This window comes from Rhamphochromis sp. 'chilingali' (genome assembly GCF_963969265.1).
Source record: "Rhamphochromis sp. 'chilingali' genome assembly, chromosome: 19".
Taxonomy (NCBI): domain Eukaryota; kingdom Metazoa; phylum Chordata; class Actinopteri; order Cichliformes; family Cichlidae; genus Rhamphochromis; species Rhamphochromis sp. 'chilingali'.
In genome coordinates, this window is record NC_137946.1 from 33,385,447 (window position 1) to 33,401,342 (window position 15,896).

Sequence of the window (15,896 nt, forward strand, 5' to 3'; positions counted from 1 at the left end):
GGAAGAATTATGGAAGGAGCAGTTAATGGGGAGAACTGTAGATTTTGGCCAGTTAATTGAATAATCTGAAACTCTTGAAAACCAGTTTATTAGAGTAATTACCTCAGAGAGGTTGGTTTGTGTGTTTTGCAGAAAAAGCAACACATCATCCGCATAGAGACTGATTTTATGTTCTATGCTCTTACATTTTATGCCCTTAATTGTTGTAGCCTGTCTAAATGCTGCTGCTAGAGGTTCGATAAAAATTGCAAAAAGTGAAGGGGAGAGTGGGCATCCCTGTCTGGTGCCCCTCAGGTGACAGAAGCTGGAGGATGTCTGGTCTGGTCATTTGTTCTGATACGAGCTGTTGGGGAATTGTTTTATTTTATTGGATTATGGTGACCTGCTTTTTATGAATGCACCTGCCCACTACCTAAAGAGGTTGGATACTGTGTACCATTGTGCTTTACATTTTATTACTGGCTATGGAAATCATGTACATCATTGTTCTTTGTATGCTGCTGCTAAATGTCCATCTTTGCATATTCGCAGACTCTCCCATTGGTTGATCTTTATCTATAAATCTCTCCTTGGGCTGATTCCATCTTATTTATGTGTTTATATGTGTAAAAACCACAACCAATACAGCCTTCATTCGAACAAAATCATACAATTGATTGTCCCAAAAATCAGAACAGAATTGGGGAAAAGGGCTTTTAAATACGCTGCCCCTGCTTCCTGGAATAATCTGCAGAAGGAACTGAAATTATCAGAATTGGTTACCTTGGGAGAGTTTAAGTCTGTCTTAAAGGAACAAGAGAACAGCTCTTTTACTCAGTGTGATTGTTTTTAATGTACTCTTAATTTGATCTGTTATTGTATATTTTACACATGTTGGTATGGGATATTGTATTTGTTTTAAATGTTATATACCTATGTGGTATGTGACTTTTGTTGCCATGATGCCAGGTCTCTCTTGGAAATAAGATTTTTAATCTCAATGAGATTTTTTTTTACCTGGATAAATAAAGTATTAATAAATCAAATAATATAATAAACTCAAAAGTCCTGGGTCAACGACCCAGGCATCCTAACAGTTTGCTTCGCTTTCTATAGTGCCTCTTAGGCAGGGAAGGTAGAGGCAGTTCACCAGTGGACGGGTATATATGAAGCAAAGTAGCATCTCTTAAGTTCCAGCATGGGCATTGACATCAGAGAGGAATATTACCAAAAGAAGGACGAATAATACACAACAAACAAAAAAGAAAGATCGGAAACAGAGACGAGGACGGCCTGCTGTGCACACTGGCACCATCTTGTTTTTTCAATACAAAGTATATGAAATATGCTTTCTCCCCCTAATTTTTTTTATAGAGTGTTGATGACTATTTACCATTAATCCTGAGGTGCATTAAAGTTTCCCAGTGGACACCCATGTCCAACCACTGCACAAGATAAAGCTGTGCAGAGAAACAAGAAGCACATGAACTGATGCATTTCAGGTGATCATTAACAGTTTGCTTCTTGCCTTCAGATGATAACAAATTATCTTGTATGATCATTCAGAAAACATTATTCTGTGGGTCCTTTTCAGTTTATTTTTCTCCCTTGAACAAATATTTATCATAGTGTTTGTCCTCCATTTGCTGGTGGATACTAGATTAATATTTTACAATGTGTGACTTTTGAAAAAAGTTTGCCTCACTGCTAATATTTGATGTTTAATTTATTACATTTCAATTTTAGTTAATCTTTTTCCCTCCTTCTGCTTTTACTTCAGACAAGATGGAGAACTATATGTACAACAGTCCAACACTTCAACTTCAGGAGTTGAGGATTGTCAGGACTAACAAGTATCTGATCTAGAGATCAGCTGATCGCCCTGATGCCGGCCGGCTCGCTGGCCAGGCCCGCAGAAGTGCCCGCAGAAGTACCAGCTGAAATTTGGAGGAAAACACATCGGGGATGCAGAGGTCAAGGACAGAAGAGAAGAAAAAAGGTGACGGTGAGACAGCGGAGGCTCGAAGCGAGGAGGAGGTTTAAACCGTGTCTGCCGTCTATCGTGATGGGAAATGTGCGATCGTTGGCAAGTAAAATCGACGAGCTCTCAGCACTGGTACGGAGTCAGAGGGAATACCGAGAGTGTAGCCTGATGTGTTTCACCGAATCATGGCTGCACCAGGTCATTCCCGATGAGAATGCTTCCGTGGAAGGCTTCCACACTGTTCGGGCGGACAGGGACAGCATCGCTAGCGGTAAGCGTAAAGGAGGTGGGCTTGCTGTTTTAGTTAACAACCGGTGGTGTAACCCTGCCAACATAACAATCAAAGAAAGGATTTGTTGCCCGGACACTGAACTGTGTGCTGTTGGACTCAGGCCGTATTATTTACCCAGGGAATTCTCTCACGTCATCTTGGTGGCTGTTTATGTTCCCCCCTCTGCTAACCCCACAGCTGCATGTGACACTATCCACTCTGCCATAGCTCGGCTACAGACTCAGCACCCGAGTGCCTTTATTGTGATCTCGGGTGACTTCAACCATGTATCACTGGACAATACACTACCAACATTCAAACAATATGTGGACTGTCCCACCAGGGGAGAGAAAACTTTAGACTTACTGTATGCTAACGTCAAGGATGCATACAGCTCCTCCTCCCTCCCCCCACTTGGTAGGTCAGATCATAACCTGATTCACCTCACCCCCCGCTATGTGCCAATTGTGAGGCGGGAACCTGTGACCACCAGGACTGTTAGGAGGTGGTCAGAGGAGGCAATAGCGGAACTACAGGGCTGTTTCGAGGTGACCGACTGGGAAACACTCTGTGAGCCTCACGCCGAGGACATCAATGGGCTTACTGAGTGTATCACAGACTACATAACTTTCTGCACCGACTCCATTGTTCCAGCTCAGACTGTTCATTGTTACCCAAATAACAAGCCGTGGGTGACTAAGGACATCAAAGCCCTCCTCAACAACAAGAAGAGGGCTTTCAGAGGGGGCAACAAAGAGGAGGTGAGGAAGGTCCAGGTGTTACTAAAGGACAAGATCAGAAAGGCTAAGGACAATTACAGGAGGAAGCTGGAGTGGAAACTCCAGCAGAACAGCATGAGAGAGGTGTGGAGGGGCATGAAGACCATCACTGGATTCAGGCCAACCAACAGCAGGGGAGCTGAGGGAGGTGAGAATAGAGCCAATGAGTTGAATCTGTTTTTCAATAGATTCGACACCACAGTGTCTGCTCCCACCCCCACAACCTCACCTGCAGTCAGCCTGGAATCCAGAGCCACACCACTGTGCCAGCCTCTCTCTTCACATGTTGCCTCCTGTGAGATTCCTGACACCCCTCCCCCACCCATCACCTTCACTCAATACCAGGTTGAGATGCAAATGAGGAGACTTCACTCAGGCAAGTCTGCTGGACCAGACGGAGTGAGTCCCCTTGTCCTCAAGGCCTGTGCCCCCCAGCTGTGTGGAGTCTTTCATAAACTGTTTATGCTGAGTCTGAGTCTGCAGAGGGTCCCGGTGATGTGGAAGACATCATGCCTCGTCCCTGTACCAAAGACGCCTCGTCCCAGTGGCCCCCAGGATTACAGGCCCGTGGCACTGACCTCCCACATCATGAAGACCCTGGAAAGGCTCATCCTGGACCAGCTGCGACCCATAGTAAGACCACATCTGGATCCCCTTCAGTTCGCTTATCAGCCTCGTCTTGGAACAGAGGACGCCATCATCTACCTGCTCAATCGTGTCTACACCCATCTGGACCAGCCGGCGAGCACTGTGAGGGTCATGTTTTTGACTTTTCCAGTGCTTTCAACACCATCAGGCCGACCCTCCTGGGTGATAAGTTAGCAGCGATGCAGGTGGATGCTTCTCTGGTGTCCTGGATTGTTGATTACCTGACAGGAAGACCACAATATGTACGTCTCCCACAGTGTGTGTCTGACAAGGTGATTAGCAACACAGGGGCACCACAGGGGACTGTCCTCTCCCCCTTCCTCTTCACCCTCTACACCACAGACTTCAGCCACTGCACAGAGACCTGCCATCTTCAGAAGTTTTCTGATGACTCTGCGGTGGTTGGATGCATCAGCAGGGATGATGAGACAGAGTACCGGGCTGTGGTCGACTCCTTTGTCACGTGGTGTGAGCAGAATCATCTGCAGCTCAACGTGGCAAAGACCAAGGAACTGATCGTGGACTTCAGGAAGACCAGGAAACACTTGACCCCTGTTTCAATCCAGGGGGTCAGTGTTGACATTGTGGAGGACTATAAATACCTTGGAGTTCACATTGACAATAAACTGGACTGGGCTAAAAACACCACAGCACTTTACAGGAAGGGCCAGAGTCGTCTCTATTTTTTGAGGCGACTGAGGTCCTTCAACATCTGCCAGAAAATGCTGAGGATTTTCTATGAGTCTGTGGTGGCCAGTGCGATCCTCTATGCTGTTGCATGCTGGGGGAGCACGCTGAGGGTCGCAGATGCCAACAGACTTAATAAACTGATCCGTAAGGCCAGCAATGTTGTGGGGATGGAGCTGGACTCCCTCAAGGTGGTGTCGGAGAGGCGGATGCTGTCCAAGATAAAGACAATGTTGGATAACACCTCCCACCCACTCCATGACATGTTGGTCAGTCACAGGAGCTCGTTCAGTGAGAGACTGAGATTACCCATGATGCACCACTGAACGACACAGGAAATCATTCCTGCCTGTGGCCATCTCCCTGTACAACGCATCCACTTAACACACTGTTTGCTGCTACAACTACACATGTTTCTTTTCCAAATATTTATTTATAAGTGACTTATGTATGTATGTATGTATATATATGTATATATTGTACTATTCTTAGTTAGCGTATTGTCTGTCTTGTCTTAATGTTGGTTTAAAATGGAGCACTGTAACAAAAAATAATTTCCCCCAGGGATCAATAAAGTATTCTGATTCTGATTCTGATTCTGATCTCTGTCTTTTTTTGTGATATAAGCTCTTGTTTACAGATGTGGGAATGTCATGCGTGAAAGCTTTATTTAATGTTTTAGATAGTTACTGGATTGCTTTTGAAATGCCTTTGAAATTGTCTTGTTCTTTCAGGTCCATGCAAAATACAAACAACATCTTCACAATACAGCTGGAGGGTTTAAATGTCCCACAGGAAGCCACATATGCTATGTTTCTTTTTCTTTTTTCTCCTACTTGTTTCTAATTGTTGCAAATGTGGGCATTGCTGTTTTGGTTTTTGTTGACAAGAGTCTTCACCAGCCCATGTATATCCTTTTTTGTAATCTGTCCATTAATGATTTATTTGGAAACTCTATCATGATCCCTCGTTTGCTTGTAGACATGTCTGAGCGCCTCATCAGTTATTATGAATGTGTGGTCCAAGCTTTCACCACACAAATGTTTAGTACCACAGCTCACACAGTGCTTATGATAATGGCCTTTGACAGATATGTAGCGATCTGTAATCCTCTGCGTTATGCTGCAGTAATGACAAATAAGATGTTGATGAAGCTGACAGTTTCTGCCTGGGGGGTGGCCTTTGTTTTGGTTGGGATTCTGCTTGGTCTGACCTTGAGACCGGGCCGATGCAGAACTCTGATCAAAAGCCCCTATTGTGACAATGCTGCACTGTTTAACCTGTCCTGTGAGGATGTGTTCATTAACAATGTCTATGGCCTCACTTTCACTGTGCTTTTGTTCACAGGTTCTATCGGTAGCATGGTTCTTACCTATACTAAGATTACTGTGGTGTGTCTAACCACTAAGAACAAGTCCTTGAACAATAAAGCCTTGAAGACCTGCAGCACTCACCTGGTTGTATATCTGATTTTTTTGTTCAGTGGTATGTCCATAATCACTCTGCATCGCTTTCCTGAGTACTCAGGGAGCAGAAAAATTGTGGCTGTCCTGTATCACATCATCCCTGGAAGCCTCAATCCCATCATTTATGGTATGCAATCCAAAGAGATAAAAAAAAATTTGTATCAAAAGTTAAGTTAAAGAAGGTTTTGCCATTATATTAAAGACAATTTTCAGGGTTATTTGAACAGTTTAAAGTGACATATTATATATCATATGTCAGAATCTGCAGATTATACAGAACAAATAAAATGTTCACGTTTCTCCAACGTTGTCTTCCCAACAGTTTCACTGACATCTACACTGGATGGACAGGAAGCGTTCGCGATGTCTTCTCCGGCGCTGATAATTGGCGTCTGTCTTCTGTCAGTGACGTAAAAGACGGATTTAATGCGACGTGACCATCAAACAGCAGTCGCTTTCTAAAACAGATATGTATCGATTCAGCACCACATACGAAAGTGACCCAGGTCAGATTTGAAAATATCGGATTTGTGCCGTTCACACTGTCACACCATGATGGGATATGTGTCACAGAGGGTAAAAAAAATGGATTTGATGCGCTTTTGCCTGCAGTGTGAACGCAGCCTAAGTGCTACCAGTGAGAAGTGAAGCTTGAGCAGACAAACATTACTTCATTGCCCACAAATTTTATTCCCCAGATTGTTGACAGTTGTTGTTGTCTTCATTGTATGACATCATACATTGCTTAAGCTAAGTGTTTGCATGGTTGAGATAATGCCCATATAACACTGCAGCAGAGCGCATTCTGTGTAGGCATTGCCAGTTGTGAACTACCAGGAACAAGAAAGCGCAGACAATAGACAAAAGACAGAGTAGATACCTCTCATTTAAAACTGAAATCAAAACACGTTTTTCCTACCACAAACTTGATTGGCTTACTTACCATTTTGTTCTTTCATGATGATGGAGAACTACACCTACAACATCCTCACACTCCAGCTGGAAGGGTTGAATATTTCAGTAGAGTCCACATATGCTTTGTTTCTTCTCCTGCTGTTCTTCTACCTGTTTATAATAGTAGCAAATGGAGGGATTGTTGTTTTAGTTTTCATGGACAAGAACCTTCACCAGCCTATGTATATGCTTTTTTGCAACCTGCCTTTTAATGATATTCTTGGAAACTCTATCATGGTACCTCGATTGTTGATAGACATATTGAAGCCTCCATCTGAACGCTTTATCAGTTATTATGAATGTGTGGTGCAAGCTTTTACCACACATATGTTTGGTACCACGAGTCACACTGTGCTCATGATTATGGCCTTTGACAGATATGTGGCCATTTGTAATCCTCTGCGATATGCTTCCATAATGACCAACAAAATGGTGATCAAGCTGACGGTTTTTGCCTGGGGAGTGGCCTTTGCTTTGGTCGGGATTCTGCTTGGACTGACTGTACGACTGAGTCGATGCAGGACTTTGATTACAAACCCTTACTGTGACAATGCCTCTCTTTTTAAGCTTTCCTGTGAAAATGTGTTCATTAATAATGTCTATGGGCTCACCTTCACTGTGGTCCTGTTTACAGGTTCTATAGGCAGCATTGTTCTCACATATGCTAGTATAACAATTGTCTGTCTAACCAGTAAGAACAAGTCTTTGAACAGTAAAGCATTGAAGACCTGCAGCACCCACCTGGTTGTTTACTTGATTATGCTGTTGAGCGGAATGATTGTCATTATGTTGCATCGCTTTCCACAGTACTCAGATTACAGAAAACTTTGTTCCATTTTGTTTCACATCATCCCTGGAAGCCTCAACCCCATTATTTATGGTGTACAGTCCAAAGAGATGCAAAAATTATTTGCAAAGTTACTACAGAAGAAAACTGGGCCATTAAAATAAGTTTTATTTGCACATGCATTATTAATCGTGCAGGATGACACAAGATAATTAAGAATAATTTATTACCAGCACTGTAGAAATGCAACACTATTTTCAAAGGCAAACCCTTGTGGTTCCTTTTTTTTCAACATGATTTTTGTCAAATATTTAGTTAATTTATTGGGAAAAAAAAAAAGAAAATAACATTGAGCAAACCTAGACCTAGAGAGTATTAAAGTGTGTAACAAAAACCCAGTGTCACTGACATGGTGTTATTACAATACATTACTGATATTAAAAGTACAGATGAGAATAAGATGACTTGTAAAAATTTGACCTAAGCTACAGCCTCCACCTGCTTTTACATGTTTCCTGTTGTCTTTATCATTTTCAATGATAGCCTTTTAGCACTGTTTGTTAATAATGAAGGCTTCTGTTATATGAGTGGCTGACATACAAAAATCTGCTTCTCCAATTAAAGCCATGACAGTCCACATTTTCAATGCAATTTATAATAGAGTTTTGAGCCTGGTGATAGTATGTTTTCTTACCAAACACAACAGTAAAGGGTGGGCCATTTATATGGATACACCGTAATAAAATGGGAATGGTTGGTGATATTAAAGTCCTGTTTGTGGCACATTAGTATATGTGAGGGGGCAAACTCCTCAAGATGGGCGGTGACCATGGTGGCCATTTAGAAGTCGACCATCTTGGATACAACTTTTGATTTTTAAATGGGAAGAGGGCCATGTGACACATCAGACTTATTGGTAATGTCACAAGAAAAACAATGGTGTGCTTGGTTTCAACGTAACTAATATCACCAACCATTCCCATGTTATTACGGTGTATCCATATAAATGGCCCATCCTGTAGTTGCGGCTTTTTTCCTTCCTTGTATTTCACATATTTTTTTACTGGGAATACAGTGTAAGTGTATAAAATTATCTAGGGGGGAAAAGTCGTTTCTTTACAATTTACTGTGAATACTTTTTCACATAGTATAAATATTTTTTGTATTTAGTACACATAGCGAATTGGATTTATTTGCCTTGTTTAAGTAAAACCAAATCCTACATATCAGCACAAATGCCTCACACCAACTGTCAGCATGGTAGTGGAGGGATGATCAATCGTTTGCACTTGCTTTGCAGCCACAGGTGTTAGAACTTACACGGATGGATTTAGTGGCAGAAACACATACGGGCACAAGATAGTAGTGATGCAGATTTATATACAATGATGGGGAAATATTTACAAGGGAAGGGGCTATATACAGTGACAGGTAAAAATGTGCAAGGAGAGCAGAGCTGAAGAGATGAGACGGAGCCGAGGTATGCGGGTGGGCAGATGATGCACCGGAGCTACCTGAAAACGAGGGACAAACAAAGTTTACCGAGTAACGTCAATAGCCGAGAGTTAAACTAAAGTGGACGGGGAGAGTTGGAGAGCTTACTTGAAACACAGAACTACAGCTGTAGCGGTGGTCACAGACTGGTATGAAGTAACTCTCCGTCACGGATCCAAAGAAGCCAACACAAAGAAAACTAGGCAGGCGAGCAGGCAGCGGGACAGGCTAGAACAAAGGAGAAGCAGGCAGAAGATGGATCCTAAAAAACATGCAGCTCAATAGCGTGGGATCAACAGATTCAGCTGGCACCAACACATTACCACTTGTGACAGCAACAATACTCCAACACCAGACATCCGTGACTCAGCTCCATAAAAGCGCTCACTGATGACGTCCAATGCGCCGCAGGTGTGCCGGAATGCCATCAAGCCCCGCCTCGCCTACCTATGCCAAAAAGGGAAACAAAACCCAAAAACAACTATACACCTACCCACCACCTCCTAACAACAGGACCCGGGCACCTTGTGATTGGCGAGTTCATCATGAACTTTTCTGTATACCAAACATTTCTAGAGTCAAATGTGAGGCGATCTTTACCACAGCTCAAGCTTGGATCAAACTGGGTCCCAAACACAGTAGTGATCCCAAGCACCGCAGAAAATCTGCAACAGACTGCCAGAAAAAGAATAAAGATATAAAGATGTAAGTCTCCCTGCATTGTGGAAGATGATAATTCCATTTTGGATGTTGTCAGAACTGAGGTCAGGGTCACTCCAGGCTGTCTGTCTCTGCTGGAGACTCGGGAGAGCTCCCACACAACCGTCTGTTCCTGCTGGAGGCTCAGCCACCTGTTCCCGTCAGACGCTCTGCAGAGTCCATCCCGCAACTACCTGCTCAACCACCTGCAACTGCTACACGGCATCTGGCCTGCCTCATCTTGTCCTGCCTTGTCTGGTACTGCACACCGGCCATCTGCCAAGCCACCCAAGAGCGTTCAGTCACATCCACTTCCAGCGCAACCTGCACGTCTACATCCATCCACCAAGCCGCACCGACGACAGTTACCATCCAAGCCTACCAAAGCCCTTTGATTCCTTCATCTCCCTCTTCTGGTTCCAAAGCCTTCATCACCACCATTGCCCTCTAGATCTGTTGACCAAGGATCTTCGCTTCCATGAGCGGCCTCCTGAATTGTGTTGCCGCTGCCGCTTTTCATGAGGTCAGTCCCCAGAACTGCTCCATCTCTGTCACAGCCGTTGGCTCCTTGGTTTGCCTCCTGAACTGTGTGTTGAACACCAGTGCTGCTGATCTCCAGGTCAGTCCCCTGAACTTCTTGGATTTGGACTACTGTGTTTTTATGCCACACAGCGTAAACATGACAAGAGGGTTATCAAGGCCCCAACCTGGTGATTTGATTCGATTTGATCCCGTTTTGACTCAGACAGTCAGAAAGATTATAATTATCTTCATTTATCAGTACAAATCCATATTTTTATATCTATCTATGAAAACAAAGCTGACACTTGTGAGACTTCATCAGAAGTGAAAGCATAACAGCAGATGCCTTTGTGTCAAATTAACTGAGGATAAAACATGAAGGAGATTTTTCTGCCCTGTTCTTTTATAGCAGATAACCACCTTAAAAATATTCTGCAGTAGAACAAAAACAGAAGAAAACCATGAATCAACAGATAAACATTACCTGATGCTGCTAAAGTAAAGCAGAGTTACAAACTTATTTTTAGAGACAGAGATAAGCATTTTGCATTTTGGCAGAATTTGTAAAAGCTGAAACTTCTTCAGTATTGAACAGCGGAAATTAGGCTTTCTTGTCGGAGGTCATTTTTATACACCGGTAGACTGGTGCATAATAAGCAAGCAAATAATACAGAAAACAGATTTTTGATGGTATAAACTGGTCTCTGAGTACAGAGAGAGACTTAACTCATATAAGTTTATGAGTTAACCTAATTAACTGACTCCCTCATTAACCTGTCCAGGGTATCTTCCTCCTCATTTTGCCTCAGCGGGATCATGGCCCCTGGCCTTCTGACCCTGGGTCCGCTGCCTTGTTGATGAGACGCACTGCCAACACGCTAATACACGGCACACAGCAACAACAACTTACAATAATTGCTAAACTGTAGCGAGAGAAACCATAATAGACAAAATAAACCCTTTCCATTACCCCAACATAAATGTCATGCATTCTTCCAATTGTGTTCGTCAATGTTCATGTAATATTGTGGCATAATTACTTCTATCCACAACAAAAAATCAAACAAATAAGTCAAGCACTAAGACAGCACCTCGTGTCTACGCCTGGCTGTGAGCTGTCCCCATTTTCACCCCGCATCATAGTTTAATCCCACTTCTGACTTCCCTCACTGCTCACTGTAAAATCCAAACAGATATAATTAGCTTTTTCCTAGTAAAAGGTCCTAGATTACTTTTGTAAATCTATGGGAACAGTCTCTTTAGAGTTAACCCGTTTCCTCTTTACAAAGCACTCCTAGTTTCTCAGCACACAACTTTTAGTTCTCTAAACTCCCCCTTTAACGGCTAGACTATATCAGGCATGAGCACTGTGTTTGGTCAATTGACATAACATAAAAATCATGCAAACTATTACTAAAGCTAATCCTCCCATAACTTTTGATTACTTTTGTGCTCACACCATAACCTCTGTCTAACGAGCTTTCGACCTTCTTTACAATTTAAACAACTAATCTTCTGGGACGGGCGATTCTCTGGGATCTATGCTTCTTTTAGATCACTGTGTCCCCCTTTGTTAGCCAGATCCGTTCGGTCTGGTGCTTCCTGGATTCTCGCCAACCCCTTCGTGCTTTTGCTGTGGTTCTGGAATCTGCTCCTTCTGTAAAGGACAGAAAAGGCAAACACTGCTCTGCGAAGCCTCAATAAGCTAATTTATTCATTCCTTGTTCTTTTAGCTATTTAAAGTTGGCTCAGAATATCATGTTTGAGACTCTCTGATCTACAGGATTAGTCTAATTATTATAATGTGTGTAAGCGTGTTTGCATTTACCGCTCTGCACTCTAAGTCCTTCATTATTGTCATGTGTGTATGAAAATAATTATAACCGCTTATTTTAGTAGAAGAAATCAAAAAGAAATCAAACATTTTCAATCTTAAGCATCTTCCCTTCTTTCACAGAAGCATGTTTCATTCAGCTTGCTGTCCCACAGTTTCCCCTTCAGTGTGGTACTCAGCTTCTCATGAACACAAGCATTTTATCTTCTAAATGGGATTCATTTTATTTTTAATCATTTAAGCTTAAACATGAAAACAATGATTTATGCGTAAGTTTTACCGTAGCTAAGTTATCAAGCACACTAAAAAGTCATACCCTGATCATGCAATCCATTCTTTCAAATTAAACCTAAAATTCCCCCTTTGACACATTTTATGTGTCAAACAGAATGAAATTGCTTCACCACATCTAGGAAATTAAAAGAAAAAGGTTAGTCATATTATTTCTCAGAAAACCTCAGCAATTCTCCTCTCAAGTAAACTTGCTCCGGGCTTGCAAACCTGTGTTAAGAAATGAAATAATTTTAGTTATCATGTTAAATCTCTTCAACTCCTCGAGCTTTCTTCCACATCACCCAGACAAAAACTTTTAATTATTATGAACTTCCCATTTGAAACCCCGTTTTCTTTTTATTTTCATTTTGCTTTTCCCATTTTAACATTTAGCATTTCCCAACAATGACCCACTTACAACCAATTAACCCAGATTTCTTAATCCAGACATCAATAACCCAAATTTAGTAGCCAAAGGGTTCAGTCTTTTTGGCCTGTCCCATTTGTATGGAAGCCCGTTTCCGCCACTAAAAAAAAAAAAAGGATCCATAACTCAAAATTCCGAGTTATTTTCTCGAAATTTCGATTTATTAACTCAAAATTTTGAGAAAAGTAACTCAAAATTTCGAGTTAGCGCTGCCAATCAGTAATCTACATGAATGACGTCATTTCCTCGTTACCCGGAAGTTGAAGCCCTCAGCTACAAATGCTACAGCTAAGCTACCGGTATTACATCCAGTCGTGAATGCACAGATTGCTGAGTGTTTTCAGCCTGGCTTCACAAATGATGAAATCCCTGTGTTATTAGCTGAATCACACGGTGTTACTATCAGCAAACGTACTCGCGAAAGCGCCAATTTGTTGCGATCCGTTTTTGAGTGCGCGTTCCTCTGCACCATATGCTTCCGGGTAACAAGAAAGCGACCTCATTCACATATATTTTTGATTGGCAGAGCTAACTGAGAAAAGTAACTTTAAATTTTGAGTTATTAAGTCGAAATTTTGAGAAAATAACTCGAAATTTCGAGTTATGGATACTAGCTGTTTTGTTTTTATTTAGTGGCGGAAACGGGCTTCCATACATTTGGTTCTTTAGCCGTCAGAATTGTTGTCTGAAGACCAACAAGGAGACCCAATGGATTTACTTTGCCAAATGGATCATCGTGGCGTTGCCGTATTGGTCCATTTGATCGACCTTTGTTTTTATTATTTATTATATTTTATTTTCAGATGTTACAGACGGGACAGACATGAGTGAGGGATAGGAAAGGGAGAAAGAAAGAGGAAGGAAAAGAAAAACAGAAGGGGAGAGGGACAGTGAGAAAGGAAAAAAAATCTCCTGGATCACCTGTTGAGAGAAGAAGAAGAGAAAACAAGCAAAAAAAAAACAGAGCAACATACTAAACACAACACCATCGCATTAATCTAGCTAAGTGTAAACAGCAGTAAATACTAAATATTCAATGTTGTTGTGCAGCACGCAGGACAGACAGCGCACAATGTGCTTTGAAGTAGCAGCCAAGAAAGGTGTAATTTAAGTCTACGAGCAGTGAACACCCGTGTGCACACCTGTGTGGATCAGCACGCTTGTATTCAAATGGTTTCCACATGTAATGGTCTGCAAGAGGATGTAGCGAGCCATAGCCCCGTCCCCCAGGGCATGAAGCAGGCATGGAGGAGATCCAGGCCCCAGACATCCAGAGGCCCCAGAGTGCAAGAGCCCAAGGAGGACCACCGGAGGGGCATCCGTGCCACCCTCCTGGCCACCCTCCTGGCTGAGGATCCCCAGACGAGGCGTCACCCAGTAGCCACCGAGCAGAAGCCAGAGGGGGCTGCGCTGGCGTGCCCGCCGGCTCTGCCGGCAGCCAGCTGTGCCAGAGTGAACCGAGCCGCAGGCCCAGAGGCCGGAGGCCCGAGGGCCCCCTGCACCCCGGAGGAGGCCTGACCGAGCAACAGGCGCCAAGTAGCCACCGGGAGTGAGCCGGTACATACCTGAGCGCCCAGCCCCGGACACCAAGAACCACCAATGCACCGACCCCTGAGGGCATCAGTCACCGGCAGGGAGTGTGGTGAGGGGAGATAGGCCTTGGAGGGTCTGGGAGTTCCCAGAGAGGTGGAGTCTAAGACCCGACCTGACATATAGACACAGACAAACAGGCACACACAGACACACACATGCATTCCCACCCTCATGCACACATATACAAACACTGGGGGCAGGGATAGCTCAGTAGGTAGAGTGGTGGCCCCATGATCGGAAGGTCGGGGGTTCGACTCCATTGAACGGCTACCCTGAGGTACCCCTGAGCAAGGTACCGTCCCTTCACATTGCTCCCCGGGCGCTGCACTGGTGGCTGCCCACTGCTTCACTGGGTGAATGGGTTAAATGCAGAGGAACTATTTCCCTATGGGGACTAACAAGCTCACTTTACACTCAGCACTCACTCAACGTAGGGATAGACATACATGGACACTGTACACACAATCACACTCCCCAAACAAACTCTATACCCCGGGTCCAGGTACCCTCACCCCTGGAGGGGGAAGCGGCAACTAGGCCGAGGAGATGTTACCCTTTCCCACGGGGTAGAGGCAAGCGGACCGCCCCAGGCTCCGCAGCAGCAGGGAGGCCCCACATCCCAGATCCCAATCGGACAGCCAACACCTCCCAGCCCCCCCGCCCCGATGGCCAGCAGAGAACAGGGGTTTGTGAAGACCCCAAACCTCTAAGCCTAATCTTGAAAGTAGAGATTGTGTCTGTCTCCCGAATCCAAACTGGAAGCTGGTTCCACAGAAGAGGGGCCTGAAAACTGAAGGCTGTGCCTCCCATTCTACTTTTAAATACTCTTTACAACAAGTTGGCCTGCAGTGTGAGAGTGAAGTGATATGGTACTACAAGGTCATTAAGATAAGATGCCAGCCTAGCATAGCCTAGATTTACAGGTCTAGCATAACGTATCGTCAGGGTGACTGAAAGCATTTGGCAGAGGCGGCATTTGTAACTTTTTGAAGCTACTGCACTCAAAAAAGTGAAATTGGCTGGTTATTGCATTTACATGAGTCTTACTTATAATTTGAACAAAATAATTTGATGTTTCTATGGTATATGTAATCAAATCATTTACGATTTGTATGAAATTCAACAACTTAACAGTTGCTAAATTAATTCCTGTTAAAATGATGTGACATAATCCAGCAAAAATGGTTAGTTGCTTGGACTCAAATAAATAAATAAATGTAAATGTTTTAATTTACAAATATCAACATTGTTGTTGTTAACAAAAGTGTAAAGAAATTTTTTAAATCAAACCTTGTAACCATAGCTTTCCTACTTTTTTTTTTAAGTATAGAACGACAGCTCGGTGGCAAGCACTGTTTCCTCGCTGCAAGAATGTCCTAAGTCCTAAGATCCACTAACTGGCCAGGGCCTTTCTGTGTGGTGTTAGCATAATTGTGTTTGCGTGGGTTCTCTCCAGGTACTCTGACTTCCTCCCACAGTCCAAAGACATGTGAGGTTAC

The 15,896-nt window shown here is 43.4% G+C and overlaps 2 protein-coding genes across 2 annotated transcripts; both read left to right on the forward strand.

Annotated features, from left to right (window-relative positions):
• Nucleotides 1-5,158: 5,158 nt before the first annotated feature.
• Nucleotides 5,159-5,991, forward strand: LOC308387517 (olfactory receptor 4K2-like; the record flags this gene model as incomplete). Its single annotated transcript, XM_080867622.1, is given in 2 exon segments — nucleotides 5,159-5,171; nucleotides 5,174-5,991. Coding segments are annotated over 2 exon segments (831 nt in total).
• Nucleotides 5,992-6,774: 783 nt separating this feature from the next.
• On the forward strand, nucleotides 6,775-7,719 carry LOC308387719 (olfactory receptor 8G17-like; the record flags this gene model as incomplete). Its single annotated transcript, XM_080867970.1, has 1 exon — nucleotides 6,775-7,719. The coding sequence occupies one exon, from the start codon at nucleotides 6,775-6,777 to the stop codon at nucleotides 7,717-7,719; it is 945 nt and encodes a 314-aa protein (XP_080724096.1).
• Nucleotides 7,720-15,896: the final 8,177 nt, after the last annotated feature.